Here is a 19728-nt window from a genome sequence, read left to right as displayed (position 1 = left end):
ACAGGGAGCTGGGGTAGTAGGAAGATGAAGGGACGAAGGTAGCGCATGCACAGGGCTCCGGGGCGGGGTGAGGCGTGAAAGAGGCGGATCTGGCGCATGCGCAGCACTTCGCCTGCGGAGGAGGGGAAGAAGGAGAAGGGGGCAGGTCCTCTTCCGTGGCGGCTCCCACCCCCACCCCACCCCCGGAGAGCGAGGCCAAGGAGGCCGCTTCCGGTGTCCTTACCCCTTTCCCCGGAAGCAGTGTGTCATGGGGCCAGTGCTCTGACTGGGCTTCCGGAGAGAGCGGGAGGGGTCGGCAATCATGTGACGGCGGGTTCAGGAGGAAGTGGCTGAAGGAGTCGGAGGTACCTGCGGCAGAGGACAGCGGCGACCTCGGCAGTCCGAGCCAGGTAGGTCTCGGGGCCTGACGGCGGGGAGGGGCGGCCGCCCTGGGATGGGGGCGGGGAGGCGGCCCCGGCCCCACCCCGGGGCTCCACCTTCAGCGGGTGTTTGTCTTGCAGGTGTGGGGAACGTCCCCGCGGGAGGAAGGGGCTCATCATGGCGGATGTGAGTGAGACCACCGCCCCCAGCCGGGGGAGGGCCGCGAGGGGGAGGGGAAGGGAGGAGGGTGATGGAGCCCTTGAGCTGCCCCCCACCTCAGGGCCGGGGGGACCCCGGGGATGTCCCAAGGTCAGACGCTCCCTGCACAACGCCCCTTGTATTTACCCATTTTGCGCGGGGGTGTCTTTGACGTCCTAAGGCCGTGCGCGCCGCCGCCCCCTCCCCAATTCAGCGACTCCCCGTGGTCTCCAGGGTCACCTGTAAGCAGCGTCTTCACAGGCCGCCCCTTCCTTTCCTGTTTTCTTACCCTCCCCCACCCCGTGGTCCAGTGACTGACCCCCTGCCCTTTCTCCCTCCTCATCCCCACCTCCTTCCATAAACTCCCCTTCCAGCCTTCCCTCCCTCTGCCCTCTTTGCCCCGGCTGTGCCATGTTTATGCGCAACTGTTTGCATTTGGTCTCATAGATTGCAAGCTCCTTGAGCGCACTCAGCCTGGCACATATTAGGTGATAATAAGTGCTTGCTATTGTGTTTTTGTATACCCTGTGCATAGCGAGTGCTTTAAAAATGTTTATTGGCTGATTAACCCGGTGTTCTTCGCACTACAGCTCCCTCCATCCTTCCATTCCCCTTTCCCCCGCTGCGTCCTGGCACCAAGGCAGTTAGCGTGTGATGGCTGTGAAAACGACGGCTATAGGAAGGAGCCCTACAGAAAGCCACAACTGCCCCAAATCATCAAGACCTTTGTTTATTTAGCACCTAGTTATTAGTCAGAAAGGTGCTGGAGATGGAAAAACAAAAAGCAAACAGCCCCTAGTAGTGCAGAGTTTACTCTGCTGGAATTAGAACTTGAGTTTTTGCTGGATGATTCATCAGAGCAACACCTTTGAGTTAGATTCAGGTTTGTCCTTGGAAAGGTGCTAGAAGAATACCTTAAGCCTAGGGCAGCTAGGTGAAGTAGATAGAATGCTGGGCCTGGGGTCAAGAAGACTCATCTGCCTGAGTTCAAATCTGGCCCCAGACACTTACCAGATGTGTGACCCTGGGCGAGTCACATAATGTTGTCTGCCTGAGCTCTTCAACTGTAAAATGAGCAGAAGAAAATGCAAACCATTCCAGGATCTCTGCCAAGAAAACCTCAAATGGGGTTAGAAGAGTCAGACACAAGTGAACATCAGTGCACCTTTGGCCCTCGCTTTTACTAGCTCTGTGACTCAACAAGTTTCCTAACGTCTTTGTATTTCAGTTTCATCAAAAAGTGGCAGTAATTATAACTTCCAACACATAGGTTGGTTGTAAAGGAGAGCTTTCTTGATATTTGACCTGAAAGGTCCTGTCAGCCCAAAAGCTATGAATGGTCTGTATAAATGTGAGCTCTGTGAGTCGGAGCTATGGGTCCTTAACTCGAGAGCAACCCAGTTGTAAACTTGAAGGTGGGGACCTTGTATCTGCTGCAGTGTTTTGCTTTTATGAGATGTTTAATGATGATGTATGGCAGAGTCTCACCCAAGATGTGGTGCTTTAGCACAAAGCTCCCATGAATTGGGATCAGGAATTGTTCAGGCCTGTGGGAGGGGTAAGAATGGGGTTTGAACTGAAACTGGCTTTGGAAAGTTTTGTAGGGACTCTGGTGAGGGAAGCTTATGCAATAGATGCTATTCACTCAGATTTGAGGAACTTTTCCTAAGTGTCTGAAGCTTTATTTCCCCCTTGTGACATCTTGTTACAACATGCCTTTATATCTCCTTTTCTAGGATTTGAAGAGATTCCTCTACAAAAAGTTACCAAGGTAAAGGATCAGTAGTATCACCCTGAATTCTGAATCATAAAGGCTCACTTTGTTGCTGCCTTAGAATAAAAATAACCACCATATTTGTTTCACTTTTAGACTTACTCTAAGGTAAAGCTTTTCTACAGTGCTTAGAAAGTAAATTAAGCTGACACATAGAAAAGAGAGGAAAAGTATGAGTCTGCTCACAGATGTGCATGTTTTTCACTTGCATCATGGCCTTTGCTTCATATTTATGACATTTCTTGTGCTATGCCAGCTTATTTCTCTCATGGTATTAGATGTAGTATTTATCATCTGACCCTTTCTGCTTTTGCTAGCAAAGTTTATATGAGGTGTTCCACTAATGAAAAGGATTTGGATTTCTATTACACTTTCTATTTAAACACAGTTTCCCTATGCACACATTTTTAAAAATAGGAAATAGAGACTGGACCTGTTATGTGACACACGGAATTCCCAGGTGAGGAAGCTCCCTTTACTGATGCTGGTCCCAACCTCTGTACCTTTGTAATGGTAGGGCAGGATTTTTTAGTTCCTGAGAGGATGAGTGGCTTGCCTGGTGTCACACAGCTAGTACATATGACAGGTGGAACTTGAACCAGGTCTTCTGAGCTCTGGAACCAGCTCACTACACAAAGCCATCATTCCTTTATTAAAAATAACTTGAAAAAATTCCCAAGAGTTAAGACTGATCTATCTGGTAACTAGATCTTATCTAGTAGCTGTCTGTCAGAGCTACTGGTTCCTGAGAGATAAGGAGGTAGAAAATGCCATGAGACATCACCTAACCCATTATGTGAAAATATGTATAATTAAATTCTGACTTCATTCTTATACCAGGCATTATGGAAACATTTTCTAAGTTGAAAAGATTTAAATGACCAAAAGGATCACAAGGACATGTCGTAGGACAGCTAGGTGGTGCAGTAGCCTAGGGTCAGGAAGACTCATCTTCCTGAATTCATATCAGGCCTCAGACGCTTACTAGCTGTGTGACCCTGGGCGAGTCACTTCACCCTGTTTGTGTCAGTTTCCTCACCTGTAAGACAAACTGGAGAAGGAAATGGCAAACCACTCCAGTATCTTTGCCAAGAAAACCCCAAAGGGGGTCACAAAGAGTTGGACAGGACTGAACAGCAACAACGGGGATATCAGCATTCGAAACAAGTATTTTTGCATGTTTCCAGGAAAGAGCACTGAGTCATCAATAAGGAGACTGAGTTTTCATTCCATCCGCCCTATGCAACTTTGTCTAAGCCTCTTTCTCATATAGAAAATAATAGTGTTTCTTAAACTAGGTATACCCACTGTGTATGGATATAAGCTTCTAAGTTGTTGATTGTTACTGGACTGTAGTTAGGGGTTTTCTGTTGAAACGTCTTTAATTAAAATTCATAATTAAAACCTTTCTAAAGATTTGATATTCCTGCCCCATTCCCCACCCTACCCCCAATCTCATTTGTATGTGTGTGTGTGTTCGTGTGTTCGTTCTTATATTCTGAAAGGCAGTTAGGTTGCACTATGAATAGAATGCTGGGCCTGAGGTCAGGAAGACCCGAATTCAAATGTGACCTCAGACACTTGACCCTGAGCAAGTCACTAAACCTATCTCAGCTTTAGTTTCCTCTACTTTAAAAAGGGCTTAATAATAGTACACACATATATTCCCCTCTCCCCGCTCCTGACCCCCTGCCCCGCCCCCCCCAGATATTTGCAAAACACTTAGCACAGTGCCCAGCACTTAATAGGTCAGTTAAATAAATAAATGTTTGTTCCCTCCCCTGTTAACCTATAGGTAAGGCTTGTACTTTGAATTGTAGCCATAGTGGTGATGAGTTTATGCTGTCTAACCAGTGTGGTTCTCTCCTAGCCTGCCTTGTGACTGGTCCAATTTAAGACTGTATTTTAATACAACAAGACATAGTTGTGACAACAGGATCACTAAAAAGTAAACCTAGGACATGATAATATTAAAATTGAGTTAACTAGTCACAAACATCACTAGAATGATGCAATTTGAATTATTTATACAATTTCAAAATATAAATAACTGGTGGTTTCTATATTTTAAAATTCTCTTGAACAATTGATCACCAACTTAGGTTTAATTCTAAATCTGTCATGGTGGCCTTCTCTAGTTTGGGGTGGGGAGGGAGGGAGACAGCTCAGTACTCAGAATGTAACAAACAAAATAAGTAAAATGTAAAAAAGAAAAAGCTCTTTGACCTTTTAAAAAACACTTAGAAAATGGAGAATAAGGACCTTTTAGAGCACTTTATCCACATGAAGCCCATCCAGCTGGAAGGTATCATTTCACTCCTTTTAAAAAATCGTATACTCCTATCTGTAGTACAAATAATTTCAGGTATTGGTGAAATCTGTTTCATTTCCCTGTGATAGTCCCCAGTAGGGTTCATTTATCTTGAATGTCAACACAAGGCCTATTATATTTGTCAACTGTTTTCCTTCAGACTCTACTTAAAATATTCTAAGAAGCTTTTGTCCTCATTCTCTAGGACTTTCTTCTGTTTGATATCCATTAAGAAGAAAACGCTTTTTATTTTTGTCTCCTCTTTGGAACATCAGTTGACCCTCTAATTAGAATATTAGAGAATTTAAAAGGAAAAGAAACTCATTACTGAATCCATTTTTTTCTGATAATTTTAAAATACTTTTATTTACTAAAGATTTCAGACAAAATGTATATATTTTCAATTGATAGAAGACTTGTAAGATTAAAGGATATTCACTGGGAAGTAGCATCACATTGTATGTATACAGTGATTTCGTGTGTTTTATAAGAGAAATGGAAGAGATTTCTAACATGATGGATTCTAATTTTTCCCACAAAGTGAAGATCTCTTTTAAATGAGTTTAGCAAGGACAATTCCAAAGATATAATTCCTTTTTCCCTCATTTTTAACAGATAAAATGGTTTAAATTAAAGCTACTAAAACCTAAATTAATAAGTACATGTCATTGGGAGTAGAAATTCTGATTTCTAATGTAATGAATTCTAAAAGTTTCTGGTTTTATATGGATTTTATATAAATTAGGATTTGTAGAGGTTTACATACATGTAAATATCAAATGTTGGCAAACTTTTTCATTATGACATTTAATGCCACATAAGTTTTCAAAGTTTGTTTCTTCCCTGAAAGTTTTTCAGGGATTCCCTCTGCCTAAAGTATAACATCCTTAAACTGTAGGTCTGTATTGTTTTATTCCATATGTTCCTATATGATTCTGGCATGATTCAAGGTTTTGAAAACCCCAAGCGCATATAGGTTCAAAGTTTCATATTTGACCAGCATCTTTCCCCCACAAATAGGAAAATTGGCCTTTTGCTTGTGGCCATTTTCAGTATTTTAAAATTATAATCAGAGTGAGTTGCCTGGGTCACCAAGAGGTGAATTGACTTGCCTGTGATCACATGGTTTGTATCAGCAGCAGGACCTGACTCAGAGCTTTCAGTCCCACCCACCATGCTGCCCCTCACATCACGTCAAATTTTAACTTTATTTTTTTTGGTTTGTTTGTTTTTTTTTTTTTTTTTGGAGGCGGGAAGGCAGGATAATTGGGGTCAAGTGACTTGCCCAAGGTCACACAGCTAGTAAGTGTGTCAAGTGTCTGAGGTCAGATTTGAACTCAGGTCCTCCTGACTCCAGGGCTGGTGCTCTACTCGCAGTGCCACCTAGCTGCCCCTTACTTTATTTTTAAAAATGGTCCATAGACCAGCAATTAGGAAACATCAGGGGAGTGAGAGTGGGTAATCTCTAAGGCATCTTCTAGATCTAGATGACATCCTTGGTTTTGTCTTTCTTTGGTGGATTGGAGGCATAGAGATCCTAGGTTCCTAGAGAAGGAGATGGTACCAGGTCAAGGAGGAAGAGGCTGGAAGACATAATGCCTGCACAATGGGTCTTTTGTTTTGTTTTGGTCTATGGTTAGCTCTGTTGACCCAAGAAGAAGAGTTGTATAGCAGAATGAGGGGATTGGGAAAACCATCATCTGACAGCCACATATCCTCTTAAGCATGGGGCCACTAAAAGAGTGATAGATTTGGACTGAGAATCCGGGGGTAATGCCAAGCTCCACAACCTAGCACTCGGTTGTCCACCTCTGTGCTTTTATGTTATTTATTTTGTTAAAATGGTTTACAATTATTTACTTGAGCATTCCTGCTAACATAGTACATACAGCTCTTTATTCCCTACATGTGTCCTGCCTCCTGTAACTAACAGAACAATCATAACACTTTATGGTGTTCAGTGAAATTGAATATGTAATAATTTTAGATCTCCACCAATGAACCTATTTTCTCATTTAAAATTAAATATTAGCTCATAGTCAACACATGGATTTGGGTGACTTTAAGAGTTTAGTTGTATTTGCCATAGCTGTTAGTTTAAGGTACCCAGAGTTTTGTTAGGTATTATGTAGGACTAGAACATACTGGTGTCTGGCTGTAAGTTTTAGAATGCTCCAATATCTGAAGTGTTAAAAATGAGTGTTGAGCAGTCAGGTACTGGATAGCTGTAAGGTAGATGTGAGAAGGCGGCAATGTATAATACATAAGTTTGAGAAAGAAAGAGTGAAGGATGTCATCAGAAAAATGCATGCCCAGAAGTTGTGAGTGCGGGAGCTATCAAGGGGACAGACAGCCCATGGGCCCTGCTGGTAACTTGATTATAACAGAAGTAAGTACAGACAGCCACCCCCTGCTTAATGTGAACTCGTCAGAGCTCCGGGATAGGAGTCAGACAGGCAAGTGTGGGCCAGGATCCATGTGGAAAGCAGTGTCTGACTCCATGAGATAATGAGTCTGATCCATAAGGACATGAGAGAGGCAGTATATGTGTATATGCTCACATATGTGTGCATATGTATGTATTGCTAACTTCAAGCTCACATTTTGAGAACATTTAGTGTAATTTGTTGTAACTAAACTTATTTTCTCTCTCTAGTGTTGAAGGTCTTCATGCCATTGTAGTCTCAGACAGGGATGGAGTGCCTGTTATCAAAGGTAACATTTAAGTGGAAATTAAGCATTTAAATGGAAATTTTGTTTTCTACCTTGACTAAAAAATTAACAAGCTTTACCCAGTGGGGGTCGTGAAGGGAAAATCAAGAAGCTATTTCAGTAAGTGGAAGAAGCTTGTTCTTGGGCTTTGAGAAGACATTCGTTTTTAGAATTTATTAAAACTAGCTGTTGGGGCCTGTAGTTTATCATTTGTTTGAACACAGGCTTTTCAAAGGTCAGGTTTCCCCACTAAAGGCAGTTATTGGTATATGATTTGCTATCAGTAAATCTAAATTATAAGAGCCAAGTATACAATTTAATACTTAAAACTATTAATAAGTTGACAAAGAAAGATAGCCTTCAAAGGCAAAGTGCCTTTGTTTAACATTCCTTTCATGTAGTAGGCATTTAATAAATGTTTGTTGAATTGAAACTTAGTAGGTTTATACTCCCGTTTCATGCCCCGAAGAAAAAGTTAACTTTTAAAATTAATTTCTTCCCTTTTCTGCCTCTTTCTGCGAATTATATATACTTAGAATTTTTTAATACAGTGAAACTTGAGTTAACCAGAACCCAAGCAACAAGAATTCTTAACCAAAATTTTATTTTTGCATTCCACTTTCAGGAGAAAAGGCAAATCACAAGAAAACAAGCTTATAGCAGAGATTTATATAAAAAGAAACTTCTAGGGTCAGTATTTATTCAGCCCAATTACCTAGTTACTTATGCTGTTTACAATTTATAATACTGTATGTTGAAAATTGATGTTAAGAATGATGACCCAGAGACACTGCTAGTCATCAGAGACAACTTAGTTTTCATTATGTTACTACATATGAAAATGTTCTTTTACACAATCTCTTTTTTACTTTATTCTTAACTGCAACATATTCCTTGAGCATTTTAATTTTTTTAAATCTTACTATGTATAATTAGAATATACAGGTACTTAATGAATGTTTTACTGTGATGAAGGCATTCAAGGGAAAATTCAGCCATTCCTTCCTCAGTTATTTATGGGCTTTGAGCATGTGGTTAAGTAGGCCTCTCTCTCCCATCTAGCTGATGAAACCACTGAAATGCTTTTGAATATATGCAGTGTTGTCTTTGCATTTAAGACAGAACATGAGAGGGAGTGTTTTTGGGTTTGTGAAGTGCAAGGCATTGTTTGTGTTTCTCCATTTGCTTTTAACCTGATTTTTCCTGTGGGCTCTTCACAGCCTTTATTAAAAGCTTGCTGTCTTTTTCCAGTGGCAAATGATAATGCTCCAGAGCATGCATTAAGGCCTGGTTTCCTGTCTACTTTTGCACTTGCAACAGACCAGGGCAGCAAACTTGGACTTTCAAAAAACAAAAGTATCATTTGCTACTACAACACATACCAAGTAAGTGCTTCACTATTGAAACAGATTTGATTGCAACTGTCAATACATATCCTTTTTTAAAAATTAAAAAGGCTCCATTTATTACAGTAATTCTTTATCTACGTAGCCTTTAACTCAGTTACGTTTCACAGTGAAGATCGAGTGTTAAGGAAAAGCACTTGCAAGATTTGATGTCTACCTAGAAGAAGGTCAGTTCAGGTCACTTACCTCCAGCAGATGGTGCCTTTAGCTAACCAGCTGAGAGGCACCCAAAGAATCTTTCCATTTATGTCTTTATTGTTTACAGCTAAAAACTTGGTCTTGAAAACCTCATGGTAGCTGTTATGGAAATTTGAATTATTGCATTATTTGAGTTTTGTCAAAATAAAAATTTAGGGACTTTTATACTAACCCTTCTCTGAACAGTCAATAACACACTGTTTCTTTTCAGTTATAAAAGCAATTTAATATCAGTCATTAACTTTTTGGTTTTTAAGTCTGACATGAATACATATTTATAAGTTACAGCTCAGCATCATCAGTTTTTTCTAATGCCATCTCATTGTACATTGAAATGGGAGTTATTTCCACAGAAGTGGATAAATACTCAAAATACACACAGGTATATGGTTACAAAGAATAAACCGGTGTGGGGGGGAATCTGGAAATCAGAATCATGTGGAACTGAATCTTGTAAACTAAAAATTAAAAAATCTTAATTAAAAAAAAAGAGTAACCCATTCTGGACTGTCTAACTTTTGTTATTAGGGAAACAAATTAACATCAATTACAGTTATTCATAGAATCATGTTAGACTTGTTGCTCATTTTAAAATTAGAGGGTAAGTAGAACATATATCAAGACATTTCATTTTTGTTTTAGAACATAAGATGTTATACTCTATTTCTGTAAAGCAATACTTATTTAAATCCATCTCCCTCCCTTTTTTTTTAAAGGTAGTCCAATTCAATCGGTTACCATTGGTGGTGAGTTTCATAGCAAGCAGCAGCGCAAATACTGGTATGTTTTCATAATTTCAAATGTAGTTTTAAATTATTAAGATATTGTACTTGGTGTTCTATTTCTACCTAGCATTTCAAATAGTCCTATGTATTGGATGTGCAACATCCTTGTCTTTATGTTTTGTTTGTCTCTTGTTAAACAAAATAAATTTTATACAGGGCACTTCGATATTCTCCTAGGAAGAGAAAGGAGTTTTTTTGTTTGTTTTTTTTTTCCCTAGTTTTACATGTGATACCTTTGGAAGCAGAGATATGTTCCAAAACACTAATATGTTCCAAAACATGTTAGATCTTCCAACTTCCAATCTGGTGCTTTATCCACTTTTTTTGTTAATCAGTTAATTACATATATTCTAAAAATTAATTTTCACAATTTATTTACGGTTATAGCTTGTTACAGGCCCACTATTGTGCAAGGTCCAGCCAAGCTAAGTTTGGAGAAGCTTATTTATTACCAGGATGGCCACAAGGTGATGGATTTTTCAGCTACAACAATTATAGAGGAATTGTGATTATAATAATTACAGAAATCATAATAGTCAACATTAGTATAGTGCTTTAAAGTTTGAAAAGCACTTTACTTAACTCATTTGATTCTCACAATTCAGCAAGTCCACATTTCGTAGATGAGGAAACCAAGGCTGAGACAGGTTCCATGACTTGCCTGGGGTCACATAGCTAGTAGATATTTAGGGCAGGATTTGAACCTGGATCATCTTGGCTCAAGTACAGTGCTCTATCTGCTATATCACCCAGGTTCCTGGAATCATCATCATCAACATTTGTGTTGTGTGTCAGAGATAGTATCTTGTTCTGTCCTCACCACAGTCCTGTAAGATAGGCAAGAAACTGAGGCTGACCGAGGTTGCGTGACTTGACTAGGGTCACACAGCAATAAGGGTGTGAGGCAGGCCTTAAACTTGGCTCTGACTCCCAAGTGTGTAGTACGTCCATGATGTCCCCAGATACCTTGATGAAAGTTACAGGTCTTTGAAGTATTTCTGTCACTGATCCAACTTGATTGAAGCTGGTCGTAGGAGGTCATGGCCAGTCTGTGATGTTGCCCTTCCTTGGCTTCCCCCCCCAAATTCCATGTGAAGGATCTGGAGGAGAGTTTGGGGATGCCAGGGAGATACAGTTGGCATAGGGAAGTCAGAAGATACTTTAGAGATTTATTATTAATGAGAAAAGCAGCTGGCAGTCTTCAGACTCTGAACTTGTCCAGAATAGTGGGGGTGGGGGTGTTTTTAGTCCTAGGCTTAGTTAGGATCCTCATATATCCATATGTGCTGTATGAAGCAAAATATCGGAATACTCTTAAACACTCTACTTGGGGAACATAACATGACCTCATTAATTTAGAATAATAACAAGTATTCCCAACAATTTTTTTTCAGATAATTAAAAAAATTAAATTTTTACCTTCAAACATAATATATATGAATGAAATATAAACAGATACTGACAAAAAGGTCACTTAATGAAAAAATTACAATGAGAGACTTCACTGCTTCGGAAGAGCCTCGATTTTTCCCTGGTGTTAGATATTCTCTGTACTGACTCAATTTTAACCCTCCTACATCACAGGTAGCTGTCATGAATTGCTATAATCTCTCTTCCTCCTTCCTTCCCTCAATAAAAACTGACCTAGTAACCAGCCTTTCCAGGGTGAGCGATTGAGCGTAGCTAAACTCAGTCTATCACCAGGTCTCTCCTGGACAGTTTCATAGCAACTCACAAGAGCTGTGCCTTACTAGCATTAGTTTGGGGAGGGCAGGGTCATCCGGGTACAGTGGCTACAGTGAGGCATTAGAGATTAGGCCTGTAAGATGAAAGTAGCCTTATTCTGGTGCTTTTTATCTGAATAATGCTATGACTTTTTAAAAAAAATTTTTTTTTAAATCTTTGTACTGTAACAGTAGAAAATGGAAATGGATTTCAGCATTTTTTTGTTTTTTCGTCTTGGCTGAATTGCAACTTTCTGAAAATAACCTTTTTTTCTTTGACGTAGGACTGATTGTCAGCCTAGAAAAGGAACTTGCTCCATTATTTGAAGAATTGAGACAGGTTGTGGAAGGTTCTTAACCTGACTGTGGCCTGACCCTGGCCATGTTGTGATCCCAGTGAGTCCAGTCCAGCAACCTTGACTATATCAAGTAATGTGACTCCACACACTCAGAAAAGACAACTTTTCCCAACTTAGACTGAAGAAGAAGATTGTATTTATTATTTCTAAATGGATGGACTGTTGTATTGGGTTTTAGGCTCAATTCTTCTGTAGTATGATTTCTGGGGAGACCACTAAAAATGGTTCAGTATCTATCACAGCTCCCATGGAGTTTAGCTCAGCCACCAATGAGGGATGAGATTCTCATCCAGTGGATCAGAATCCAAATGAGCCACCTAAAGCTCCCCTGTTGTGTACAGTACATATAGGCTTGCAGTAGGCAGGCCCTGCTCTGTATATGCTAGTGCTTTATTGTGAATAATAGAGAACTTATTTTTGTGTGTGCCATGTCGTATGTCTGCCCTGAGTGAGAGGAAGATAGCCTCTAACAGCAGTAATAAACCAGTACAATCACTAACTACCCCTGTTTATATCATTGTGAGGTAGAGTTTTAAGAAAGCGTTACTAATTAGTATTTCTCTTTAAGGTGTTGTATGTCTAAAAAGAAATCTCTTGCTTTGGATTTAGTTTTACATTCAGCTATCAATAACCAATCAGTATTTTGATGTTTTTCTCTTTGTACAATTTAAATGTGAAAATCAATATCAAAGCTTTGGTTTGTGATGTGTATATGAATACCATAATACAGCAGTTTTTTCCTTTTCCTAAATAAGGGTCTAAATAAAATAGTATTTTGTAAAATTATAGCTTGACTACTTAGTCATACAGTACTGGGGGAAGGGGCAGGAGGTGAGCAAGGCCCACTTCTAAGGATAAGAAGATCGAAAGGAGTTTCTCCTGGTGGGACAGTGGCTGAGCCATGAATCTTACTGGCCTAGACAAGAGGTGACAAGGACCCGAGGTAGGGTGGCTATGGAGTGACTAGAAAAAAAGGGGATACTGATAGCTGAATCCATGGGACTTCAGGAGATTCTGGATGGCCCTGGGTTATACCCAGACATAGAAGGTCAGACTGGGGTTAGAGAGGCTGAGAGGGATTGTTCAGATATAGGAAGAGAGCTGGCAGAGAGAGCAGTGTCAAAAAACTGAGGTAGGCCAAGTATCCAAACAACACTTAGACTAAGGGGTGTTTTGGGCAGAGAGCTGGTTCCAAACCCACAGGACTCCCCACAAGTGATGCTGCAGTGCAAATGAGTGCAGCATAAAGGACCAGACAGTGTACTCTTAGGTCAGAGAAGGCTTCATATTTGTAATCTGAGTTGGAGAAAGGGAAGGACATCAAAATAAGAGACCAGAGGTGAGAAGAAAGGAAGTCTATTCCAAACATGGGGAGAGTGTAAGAGAGGCATGGAGACAGGGAAAGAACAGAAGTGGGGGACAGAGAGTAGCGTTCCTCTGTCCTAACTTTAAGGGGCTGGGATCACTTAATGCTGCAATGAGAGGTCAGAACTGGTCTTTATAAACTACTTAGAGTTACCAGCGTTGATTTGGGGAGATGGTTTGTATACCTGAATTGCTATAATTACCTTTTGTGCCATGATGGAGTTCTTTCTTTTGGATACTCGTAGAAAAGTACATACAACCTTTAATCTTTGTTATCTTTGATTCTGCATAATGGGAAGATGCTCCCTTTCATGTTTTTAAATAGGATGCATGTAATTATATATGTGTATACATACATAATTTATATATACATATAGTCAATGTAGTTTGGGCTTTAGTAAGCTTAAATTGCTAAGATTTTTGAGATGTCCTGTAAATAGACATACATACATTTACAAACAACTAACAAGCACGGCATCTAATGAATGCCAATTATTGTGGAGGAGCTGTGTGGTGTAGAGTTAAAATCAGGAGGACCTGGGTTCAAATCCTGGCTCTGACATTTAAATTTTGATCCTGGGAAAACCACTTAACTTCTCTAAGACTCAGTTTCCAGTCAAATGGAAATAATGATAATACCAATAGTATTTCCCAGGTTGTTGTGACAATCAGATGATGTGTGTAAAGTGCTTTGCAAGCTTTGAAGCGCTAAATAAATACCAGTTATTCTTATTATGTGGCATAGTTTGAGTATTTATGCATTCGTTATCTGGAAATTGCTGTCCATGTAAATTTGTAGATTTTTTAAAAAAAAAATTTAAAGTACCTTAATTAAAATGTGGTATGTTCTCCTCCTGGTGAGTTCCCTCATCTGTAAAATGGGGAGAATAGCATTTGGAGTCCCTACCTCACGAAGTTATTGTTAGAAAAAGATTTGTAAACTTAAAGTCTCATAAGATGTAAATTGTCATCAGTTATATTTTTAATCACTAAATACTAAAAACAAAGTCAGCACACGTTGGAAAATATTTCTATTTTTAATAAGCCAAGTAAAAGTATATAAATAAATACATAACATCCTATAAAAACAGCAAACAGTTAATTCTAAAATACTATGGCCCACATAAAAATCATCCCTTTTTGACCTGATCAACTAGATGTTTAAAAAAAAAAAGGCTAACTTCTCTGTGAATATACATCCATGCTTGCTCGATTTCTTGTACTTTGTAGTCTCACCCAATTGAGTACATCTTGAACATCTGCTTTATCTCGTAGCATCCGCTGTAGTACAACAAAACCTCATTGGAACTTTGCTTTACTGTGCAGAATCCAACATTCCCTACAGGCTGGGTCCTCATGTGTCCCTCTCAGGGTGTTAATAGTAGGAGGTAACAACGACCTTCAAATACAACCTGGCCTCCCTCACAGCGGGTTTCAGTGGTACAGGCTGAGCAAGACTCCCCTGGACTAAAATCTTTTCATTCCAGAATTCACCTTGAGATTGGTACCTAGATAAAGGAAAGTGTCACACTGAATACAAAGGGCTAGAGTCTTAACCTATGAGCTTTGTTTCAATAGAACTTTAAGAATCATAGAATATGAGAATTTGAAATCTGGGTCAACACCTTCACTTTATAGAGGACGACATGGAGGCCCCTCCTTTACAAAGGGTGAGGTGAATGCCCAGGACTATAAATCCGACATTTTCTCTCTCTATTCCCTCCTCACTCAGTTCGTTCTGCTTTTTCTTAGCTCTAAAGCATTCTGTGTGCCTGTTTTTATTGTAAATCTCTTGATATTGCAAGTACCGTCAATGGTACAGCAAATTGGGTTTGAGCTCTTTGTAGTCAGGTGCATTGTGGACAAATTCCTGTGCCACAAGGCTGTAAATGCTTAGGAATTCTATTCCAGTGTCTTTGGGTTAATACCAAAACTAAGGTTGTAGGGTCTTTAGAGTTCAAAAGGACCTCACCTGGCCAATCTCACTTTACAGAGGAGGAAACAGGCCCAGAGAGATAAGTCCCTTGCCCAAGACTACGTAGACATTAACCAGGATTTGAACCCAGATCCAGATTCCTGAACTAATGCACTTTCCACCATGCCACACTGAAGAGGGAACTCTAAATAATAAGAAATCCTTGAGATTTCTGTTGGCCTGAGTCAAGGAGTGTCTACCATGATGTTTTTGACATAGTCAAGTTCCAGCAACATGCTACTTAATTTATTAATTTCCAACACTATACTTTCCCACTGTATAGACAACCCATAGAAAAGCACAAAAAAGTGTTTCTTTTGCTTTGTTTTGCTTTACCATACTTACAAAAAAACAATGCAGTAGCACTCAAAGCTATAAACTTACTTGTGTTATCTTTTGGGATATAATTTTTGAAAATGTTTGTGTTTTTTATCAAAAGAATATTTTTTATATCTATTCCAGTTCCCATTACAGTTCTCAGAACACAGTAGGTGCTCAATGGATGTTTATTGTACTGAAAGGAAATGGCAAATCGATCCAGTGTCTTTGTCAAGAAAACCCCAAATTGGGTCATGAAGAGTTGGACGCAGCTGACCAACAACTTCACTGAAAGGAAAAAACTTATGTTCCCCAAAGTAGCATATTCCCAGATAAGAGGTAGTAGATGAACTGCCTACAAAAACACGTTGACTATAATTCTTCAGGCTTGGCAATTATAACTAGAAAGAAAAGAACTCGACTGGAGAAATTTTTGTCGTGACAAATCACTATAGGCATCCAAAGTTTTAAGGCAACGAACGTTGTGTAGCATAAGTTCAAATTCTGCCTCAGACAAATGACTGAATGAATCTGGGCAAGTCACATAACTTCTCAGAGCCTCAATTTTCTCATCTGAAAAATGGGGAGGTTGGTAGCACCTACTTCACAGGAGTGTTACAAGAATGAAATGAGAGATGTGTTGAGCGCTTTGCAAAACTTTAAGCGCTGTATCAAAGTGAGCTATTTTTATTATTATCAAATGCATGTTTCCACCAAAACGATGATTGGGTGTGCCAACTCCAGGAGATAGCAGTATCTGAACAGGACAGCCACTTCCATCCCTCAGCCGATGTGTCTGTCATACTGTCAAAGAACCCAACCAGGCATCCGTTCTTTGTCCTTGGAGTTAGATTTCCTTGTAAGTCCATCCAGCATTTACAACATTGTGGAACAGCCTGCCTCTAGGGAAGAACAGGCATCACTTGCCAGGAAGGGGCTGCTTAAAAAAGAAGGACTGAGACCTCATGGTGCCACCATCCTGCCCCAGCTGCTTCCTTATTTGGGACTGAAAAGCAAAGCCAGAAAAAAGAAAGCACATGCACATTTGTGAAATTTGTTTTTCCTTGCATAACTCCAGTTATAACATTAACGTACATAGCACAGTTGGGCAATTACAGATTTATATCTATGCATGCACACCAATCCTATTGAGTTACATATGTAGGAAAATATTTTGAAGCTGTTTCAGTAATCTGTATTCCCCCCACCTGCCACCCTACACACACACACACACACACACTCATACACTCATACACACATATACCTTTCCAAACGTATCTCCTGCTACTCCTATGTAATCTGCACTTCAGAGAAATTAGCTATCTCCCTGTCTCCCAAACATGACCTGGGATTCATCTTCAGGAAGAGCATTCCCAATAATCACTAAATCTCAAATGTAGTTGGGAAACAAGTATGAATGCCATAGGCATTTAGATCATGCATTGAAGAAAAATTTTAAAAAGAAAATTCCTGTGTATAGGAAACAGTATTCAGCAAGGCTTTCAGGTTCTTGAGGGTAATGCCCTTTTGCAGGCATCAAGGAATTCTTGATGAGGATGAGAGATACTTGAACTAAATACTAATGGATATTCCATTAAAATATAGACGCATATATACATGTATACATACATGCCACACGTGTGTATGTGCACATCTATATGCATATACACATGTGTATGTGTGTGTGTGTGTACTACGTCTCTAGGAACTAGGACTTGGCCAACAATTTGCAAAAAAAAATATGCAAACAAAGCAGATATAAAAACAACACAAAGACTTGGAAAATTTTCTATTATCTCTCTACCTTCTTTCTGGGAAATATCTACTAAGTACAGGATATGAAGTAAGCTTTTTTTCCTCAACCAGCACAACTGGTTGCTAGCTGTGGTCATTTTTACTGGTCATTTTTCAGGCTGCCCCTATAAGTGTCTTTACCTATCATTAGAAATGTGTGTCCTTATGTGGAGATATGTGCCAAACTTCCATCATTCAATTCCCCAATCCCCACTGTTCTCCACCTGCAGACTGGGATTGATTACCTCTATAAATCAAACTGGTCTGGCTTCAAGAGACAGCAGATCAGCATTAGTCCAGCCTTCCCTCAGAAGAGGGAATAAATTACAAAATTGTTCCCACAAACCTACCTACATTGGAAAAGGGAATGCCCTTACCTCAGAATTCCCTGAAATGAATTAAATCACATGTCCAATTCTCTATCCCCTACCCCACAGGTCAGACTGCAAGTGATCAATTTCCTTCTAAGTTAGTTTGAAAAAAAAATGCAGTTGGAATTTGAAAGAAATAAAACATTTTAAAAGAGCTTAGCGCAATTAACAGGTCTTGATAAATTACCATTTTCCATCGTAGTATCTTAATCCACTCATCCGCTTCTACTCCTGTTTTTGCACATAAGTAAAAAGTCCTGTATGGAAATACTAAGCTGTGGGGGAAAGAAAAGAGGAATAATTTAGATATTGTCTTTCCTCCCCTGTTCTTCCATCTCCTATTCCCATTTTTCTTGGAGGAAAAGAACTTGGTAGAAGGTTCAGTTAGGGTTTTGTAAGGACTGGGATCTAGGAAGCAATTCCTTGAGCATACTAGATGCCAGGCAGGGCTATCAAAATTCCTGTAATTGTGACAGGCCATGTTCTTGTCTGATAATTCAAAGATGAGAAAGATAAGGTCTAGGCTGCTTCTAGAAACCTTTCCATTAATGTTCTCACGAGTCCTTTCATGGGGTGGGTGTAAGGTCATAAGGTCCTCTTCATCCATCTCATCCATCAGAAGATTTCTGGTCTGAACTGTTACTTGATTTGAAAAATAAACCAAAACAGAGACGGACATTGCCTGTTGCTTGCCAAGACTACCAAGGTCAGCATTTCCCCATAGAAGCCTGTAAACTGTATTTGTGTTCATCTGGTATAAGAAAGGGTTGTCCTTCATATATGAAGGCAGCAAATCCCCTTTCAACGTTCATTTCAGCTTGGCAAGAAAATTAACCAGCTCACTTGATCTATTTAAAGAACAGGCAGTTCACTTGTCTATCTCCTTGGTTACAAAGTCAAAGTAATTTGCTTTACAAACCTGGCTCTGGCTTTTATTTCTTCTCTTGCTACTGTCTCAATAATTGTTGCAAACAAGCAAGGAAGCGATCAACAAACATTTATTAAGTGCCTATCTGCAAGGCACATGGGAATGCAAAGATAAAAATGAAAGGTTATATTCCCCTGGGAGCAGGGATAACATCCACATTTAAATAAATGTAAAATATATTGAAAGTTATTACAAAGTGTTTGAGGGTTGAGGATAGTATCTGTGGAGGGTCAGAAAAGACTTTATGGTGGAACTAAACTTTGAAGACAGCTGAGGTTTCTAAAGGATGGAGGTGAGAAAGTCATTTATCGCAGGCACAGAGAGATAGTACTGGAAGACATGGAGATGGGATTGTTGTGCACCAGAAGGAGCAAGATCAATTTCACTGTATGGTTGAATGTGTAACAAGCCTAGAGAAGCAGGCTGGAGCCTGAATGGGAAGGGCTTTGAATGCCCCCCAGAGGAGGTTAATTGTGTCTTAGAGGCAATGGGATGCCAATAGGGTTTGTTCAGTGTGTTAGGAGGGGAAATGTTGGATGTGTAGTTAAAATGAGAAAACTAGAATGCCCTTCCTAGATGTTTTCATAGGCTCTCCTGGTCTTCTAAACATTGCAGGTTGGGGACTCTTCATATGCCCACTGAATCCAAGGTCACAAACCTTTCAACACATTGAGATGACGATGCATAAGCTATGGTCTTTTATTCTCTTGCAGGAAAGAGGGATGAGCAAGAATTTTCTCTTTATATCGCAACTTACCAGAAACAGTTGACTCTTTCCTGTGTGTAATCAAATTGCACAGCCGAGCATTCTGTTAGATCTAGTGTCCTAATTGGCTCTGGTGTCTGGAAAATAAGATAGAGTATCATGTTTGAATATGAAGACTCCTGGAGCCTGTCCATTGCTCATATGCCCCAGTAAGCCCTTCCCAAGATGACTATGGCAGCTTTTACTTCCACCAAGGAGCACTGAAGTAAGAAAATAAATTTTTTTTGGAGGAATCACATACTAAAGGTTATTAAAGGCTCAAGACTCTGAGCATCAAAGAGAGATGGATTGGATTTCCCACTTCAATTTCACATGGAAGGATGTCAACACAGTAGAGAGTATTTTCCTCCCAGCTTTTGACTCAGGCACAGTGTGAGTAATGGA

The 19728-nt window shown here is 39.9% G+C and overlaps 2 protein-coding genes across 2 annotated transcripts in view; one reads left to right on the top strand and one right to left on the bottom strand.

The window, feature by feature from the left end:
* The first annotated feature begins 293 nt into the window (after positions 1–293).
* Positions 294–13924, top strand: LAMTOR3 (late endosomal/lysosomal adaptor, MAPK and MTOR activator 3). Its single transcript, XM_036763156.1, has 7 exons — positions 294–389; positions 501–546; positions 2295–2329; positions 7300–7358; positions 8607–8740; positions 9676–9739; positions 11753–13924. The coding sequence occupies exons 2-7, from the start codon at positions 538–540 to the stop codon at positions 11824–11826; spliced, it is 375 nt and encodes a 124-aa protein (XP_036619051.1). The 5' UTR covers positions 294–389; positions 501–537; the 3' UTR covers positions 11827–13924.
* A 219-nt stretch (positions 13925–14143) lies between these two features.
* The window catches only part of DAPP1 (dual adaptor of phosphotyrosine and 3-phosphoinositides 1), a 53204-nt gene continuing 47619 nt past the window's right edge, over positions 14144–19728 (bottom strand). Inside the window, exons 7-9 of the mRNA XM_036763155.1 lie at positions 19336–19421; positions 17838–17925; positions 14144–16491 (exon numbers count right to left, since the gene is read on the bottom strand). Coding sequence (XP_036619050.1) covers positions 16405–16491; positions 17838–17925; positions 19336–19421 — 261 coding nt within the window. The 3' untranslated portion in view covers positions 14144–16404. The remainder of the gene's footprint in view (positions 16492–17837; positions 17926–19335; positions 19422–19728) is intronic.

The sequence above is a fragment of the Trichosurus vulpecula genome, chromosome 6, assembly GCF_011100635.1.
Source record: "Trichosurus vulpecula isolate mTriVul1 chromosome 6, mTriVul1.pri, whole genome shotgun sequence".
NCBI lineage: Eukaryota > Metazoa > Chordata > Mammalia > Diprotodontia > Phalangeridae > Trichosurus > Trichosurus vulpecula.
This window is presented reverse-complemented; position numbering and strand designations above follow the sequence as displayed.